Here is a 5876-nt window from a genome sequence, read left to right on the forward strand (position 1 = left end):
TTGACCGATCCGGGCCATTTTTAATAGCAAACAATGCGGTAAAAATCCGGTTTAATTTGAGCTATAATCCGATGAATCGGCCAATGGGAAGTGTTTTAAAAGTTAGTGAACTTTTTTTGCGCACAAATGTACATACATACACACTTACATACACACTTACATACACACTTATATACACACATACAGACATCATCTCAATTCGTCGAACTGAGTTGATAGGTATATGTGACTTGATCCTCCGAGCATTCTATCGAAAACTCGTTTTTTGAGTAAACATATTGCTTCTCAGTATACTTTGGTGTACGAGAAAGGCAAAAACTGATGAAGATTGCCCAGCATATATGCGCAGGCCCGCATTAAGGATTGTGGGGGCCCGGGGCCCGAACGGATGTGGAGGCCCCTCGGAGAGATGACCAAAAATGTTTTTCCTTATTTTCGAACAGTTACTTGAGCAATATGAAAAATAATGCTAATGTTAGCAACCAAAAAGGGTTTATGTGGGGGCTCCTAAAATGTGGGGCCCGGGGCCCGGGCCCCCCCGGCCCCCCCTTAGATCCGGCCCTGTATATGCGATAGTGACTTTAAATAGTACTTTAGAACTCTAAATAGAACATTATGCACTATTGTCATATTTTCAAGGATGGTATGAATATTTGATGTTTTTACTTTACTTATGTTTCAGCCAATACATGTCGGCGTATTCTAACTATGTATAACTACTCACTAGTGTCTATTTATGTCCCTTAAATACCATTAGAATGGAATTTTAGATAATTTGTTTAGAATTTGGGTTTATGTATAGTTCTGCAATTTACTGTTATGTTATAGTTAGCTTCAACATAACTTTGTTTTACAATTTTTTGTCGCACTTACAGTATTGATGATGATCATTCTTAAAGAAGGGGCATTTTACTATTGAGTGCTGGTATTGATTGTATGCTGCTATGAGTATTGTAAAAAAAAACTTGCTTATATTCTAACTTTTGAAAAAGTTTTCCAAATACTTTTAATGATTGAACAAAAAAGATTTTTATCACCAGAAAACTACATGAAGCTACCAAGAAAAGTTGTTGTCATTTGAAAAGCCACCATCCAATCTGGCCAGTGCGCTCTCTTCTGTTCTCTCTGTCTGATGCACATGCTCCACGCTGGGCCCCAACACTATGTACATAAAATATTCAAAAGGCGGAGATTTCCCACCCTGATCCAACCACAGCAGCTTTTCCATCCGTAGGTACCGAGGTCCGGCCGGTGGGCGAAGAACATGCGCAAAGCCGCCAGCTGGCGGTCGGAAAAAGCTTTCACCTACTTTTTCGCTGGGTTTCTTCGCAGTAGCTCTTCCGTTCACGCCCGTTTTAGTACAAGAGATTAGAAACAAAAAAAGATTTCCTTTGCCCGTGCTGGACAATGCACCGCCCGGGATAGCGGAGGCGAACCTGCGTGCAGCAGCGGAAATTCAAGTTGGTCGGAATCGCGGATTGGAAAAAAGTGGAAAATTTCTTGATACCCAATCATCATAAATTCAATTACTTCCCCTTCATGGAGTGGTGATTTACATCAAAAGCCTTCTAACGAGGGTGAACTGGAATAGGATTTCTGATTTGTCTTTCGATATCAATTATCGATTTAGCATTTGAATTTCACAGCTCCGAGACAAGGCTGTTCACCCGTAATCAAATCAGATTACGAACGAATTCCAACGAAACGAAGTACTGATTCCAGATGCGAATGGGTAAGCAGTGATTTATGACGGCTTTTAGAATAATAAGTCGATGACGTTGTTATCTTATCTCTTATCAATTTACAACAATAACGTATATAGATTATTGATGTTTTTTTTTATTGCAAGAGCGCTACCTATAACACAACATTAGAGATTTTCTTTGAACACACGCGTCTATTATAGCGAGTGAAGTCCGCGTTTTTCACCTTCCTCCAGAATCACGATTATAGAGTCCAAGGTTTCCTCCGAGTTGGGAACGATTTGATCGGGTGGCAGTACGAATCCGTAACGTCCAGTGTCTCGCAGCTCGTAGCACAGCACGATCGGAGTCTTGTAGACACCCTTGATCCAATCGATGCTGCCACCGGAGGCTACGTAGATGGCTTCAGCAATGTTTCCGATTTTGTACTGCGTTCCGTGTCGTTCGCTCAGCTTGGCAATTGCCAGTCTGCCGATGTCCATCTGAAATTTAGGGTGTTCAAGTTGATTTCATCTACAAAGTTCTTTGAATAGATCTCACAATCTCATCATAGTTATCTAGTGGTTCGGTAGTGTGTCCGTATGGCAGAAGCAACAGCTGCGAGTAAGCGTGGAAGGACAGATACGTGCTGATCTTGGGCTGAACAGACGTAAAGTAAGCCGATAGCGTACGAGTTTCTTCTTCAGAAAACGGTTCTGGTCCAGCGAAGGTATCCGAGCACGGAACGTTCGAAGCACCACCCTCTGAAATAGAATCCATTTCGTAATGAAATGTCATAAAAAACCTTCAACCTCAAATACTCACGCATGAAGTTGTACGCCCAGTTTCTGTTGGCATCGGCTCCTACACACAAAATGTTGTGTGGCTTGCGGGTCTTCCTCCACTGTCGGTTAGTCGTGTGCGTATACACATAGCCATCCGGGTTGGTAATCGGGAAGAAGTACCAATCGTAGTTCTCTGCAATCTTACGCACTTGCTCATTACTCGAAGTGAGCAACTCGTTCAGGATCCAGGTCAACGTTGCTCCACTGATCCATTCGCGGGCATGGATCGTTCCCTCCATGAACACTCCCGGATTACCTTCGTTGTAGGAAACTTTGACACCTCGAATTTCACGACCCTCATGTGACTGTCCTCCCACAACCGAAGTCAGAACATTCGGATACCGAGCCACCAGGTCATCCATCCAGGCATAAATCTCCTCCAGTGTGTAGTACGCGTTCCAGCCGAATGCCTCCTTAGTGCTCCTCCTTCGTTCATGCTCAAACAGCTGCTCCAAATCCGAAACACTCAGTTCCACTTCCAGCTCATAACGTTCAACCAACTCCCCAAATTCTCCAAACTTATGCGGAGGCACAACCAGCTCTACTTCACTGTCCACGTTCACGGGCGCACTCCAGAAGCTGTACCCTTCACCAAGCTGTTCGACTGCTTGCAGAACTTCCAGCTGTTCGATCGTTCCGACCTGGATCCGGTACAGACGGTAGTTATCGAAGCGAGCTCGCTCGGACAGAGCAACGGCCAAGGTGGCGACCAAGGTCGCCGCCAACAGTACGGATTTGAAGCCCATCGCGTAAGGTAACTCGGACACAATCGTAGACTAACAGTTGTTCGGTGAATGATTGGTCTTTTATAAACGAACGGTAGTCGGACGGCCGTAAATCTGTCCCATTTGGTTATCTTATCTTGGTTGGTCAATTGAATTAGTGCAGTCGCGTAGGTGCCATTGATTTTTTTTATATACTACAACTATTTGAGGTAGGGTTGTGATTGAAGAGAGTTTTAGGCATGGTCATGAATTTTCGTATAATTAGAATTGATTGATAACTTCTGCAATCGAATGTAGTAGACAATTGGATCATGTTATCAGTGACTTATATGTGTGACCTAACGCAATTCATAAAAACATATGCTTTATCGGTCATCGCTTCTATGTTAGCGAGGGGAAGTTGGACTAAAATGTGGTAAAACCTTTGGGAAAACCCTAGATCGATAGAGTGATATCCGTTTGAAATAACCGGAAACACCATTTCTACAGTAGAACCTACAGATCAGCTTCACTCCGCATTGAACTACAACGGTGCTGGGTCGTTAAGCCAAACGTTATTAATGTAGTAATTTCTTTGTAGTCCAGATTCCTAGCCTTGGCATTCCTCCACGTGTTCTCACTGGCTTACATATGTTCAGGGTTATGAGTGATATCAATTTCAACTTGATGAATGATGAAGAATCGAGAATATACTTCTCAATCAGACACAGTCAGCCACAACGAAATGAAAACCAATTGCAGCCTGATTGAAGTACTCAGAAATAAAACACGGCTCTTATCTGCCATTATCGACGTGAAGACATATCGTGCAGAGTACAAAGCGGTTTTGCAGGAGAAGAATGCAACGCGTGCGGTCATGCTGCAGCATGGAACCCGGCAGAATATTAAACAATACAAAAAAGCAGAAACAGTATACCAGTCTTTTTTTCGGAAGAAATAGCGCCACCTAGAAGAAGCGGAGTGCGAACCAATGGAGCTGCTGTACCGTTCTCGAGAATACGGAAGTTCTATCAGAAGCTTAGCACATCTCGGCTTCGATCCGCGAATCGAAATATGCAGGGAAAACAACGGAGGCCTCTCGACGGTCGAACCCGACGTAATCCAAAGTGGAAGCAGCACTACGAAGAACACCTAATGGTGTGGGGAGCGCAGACATGAAGGACCAAAAACAGTGGACGAAATATCTAAGTTAGTACACCAACGAGCAACAACGAGCCAACACCCCCGTTGAGGGAAGTTAAGGATGCTATCCAGCAGATCAAGAACAACAAGTCAACTGAAAAAAATGAGCCCGGAAAAGTTAATCACCTGTCTGCACCGGCTAAAAGTCCGGATCTGGAACTCTGGGAGACCGAGCAGTTACCGGAGAAGTGGGAGGAAGGGGTCATTTGTCCCATCTACAAGAAAGGTTACAAGTCGTAGTGTGAGAAATTTCGAACGATTACAATTTTGAATACCCTTTTGGCGGATCGACTGAGGATTTTTATCTACGATTTAAACGACTACGCAGTCTTTTAATATGAGAAAACAAGCTTTATTTGAATGAGTCTTTTATTTGTTTTTTTTTTTATTATAGAAACTTTCAGCCCTTGACTAGTTCGTAGTTCGAATGAGTGTAATCACGCGTATTTCGACTAGGTACCACTTGTAATCTTCCTCAGTGCCAGTTATCTACAGGTTTATTATTATTAATTATCCGACGTTTCGACACAGGCGTTAAGTGTTATGTACAAGGGTTATTAATTTTCGTTTTTGGTTTTATGTTTCGTCTGACGACGACATAGCTCGTAATTTGCAGTTTAAATGTGGAGGGATCGTTTTATTTAGCGAATTCTTCCAACTTTTGTCTGGTATTCTTTCAAGAACTACATCCGCTATTGCCTCAAGATTTCATTTTGGGAACTCCTTCAGGGACTCTTCAAGAATCTGCCTACTATTTCAAAAACCTCTTCCTGAGTTCCTCTAGGAGCTCCCTCCGGGATTCCGTTGGTTATTACTTCTGGTATTTTTCTATGGACTCGTTTCGGGAATCCTCCAAAACTTTCTGCAGGTATTTTTCCGAGAACTTCTTCCGGGTTTCCTACCGCAACTTTTTATGGGAATCCTTCAGGATTCCTCTAGGAATTCCCCTCGAGATTCCTCTAGGAGTTCCACCTGAGATTTCTTCAGTTTTTTTTAATGATTTCTGAGATTCATCTAGAAAATTTATCCAGGTATCATCCAAAACCTTCTTCTGGTATTCTTACAAGAACTTCGTCCAGAACTACTTCCGGGATTGCTTCAAGATTTCATTCCGAGACTTCCTACCGGAATTCATACGGGAGCTTCTTCCACGATTTTTCCAGGATCTGCTTCCTAGACGCCTACTATTGCAAAAACTCCTTACGGGCTCCTTCCAAGATTACCTTTACAGTTCCTTTCGGCATTCTTCTGGAAACTCGATTCGGGAATCCTCCAAAATATTCCTCCAAAATACCGAGAACTTCTTCCGGAATCCCTTCGGTAACTTCTTTCTTACTTTCAGGAACTAAGGGATTGCTTGAAGAACTCCTTCCGTGATTCTTTCTACAATTCTTCTGGGATTCCTTCGGAAACTCCTTCTGAGATTCCTACAAGAACTAATT

The 5876-nt window shown here is 42.9% G+C and overlaps 1 protein-coding gene across 1 annotated transcript; it reads right to left on the minus strand.

Annotated features, from left to right (window-relative positions):
• Positions 1-1819: 1819 nt before the first annotated feature.
• On the minus strand, positions 1820-3321 carry LOC109399631 (zinc carboxypeptidase-like). The gene is made up of 3 exons (XM_062860190.1): positions 2508-3321; positions 2244-2446; positions 1820-2185 (listed from the first exon to the last, which is right to left on the minus strand). The coding sequence occupies exons 1-3, from the start codon at positions 3271-3273 to the stop codon at positions 1901-1903; spliced, it is 1254 nt and encodes a 417-aa protein (XP_062716174.1). The 5' UTR covers positions 3274-3321; the 3' UTR covers positions 1820-1900.
• Positions 3322-5876: the final 2555 nt, after the last annotated feature.

This window comes from Aedes albopictus, chromosome 3 (genome assembly GCF_035046485.1).
Source record: "Aedes albopictus strain Foshan chromosome 3, AalbF5, whole genome shotgun sequence".
Lineage (NCBI taxonomy): Eukaryota > Metazoa > Arthropoda > Insecta > Diptera > Culicidae > Aedes > Aedes albopictus.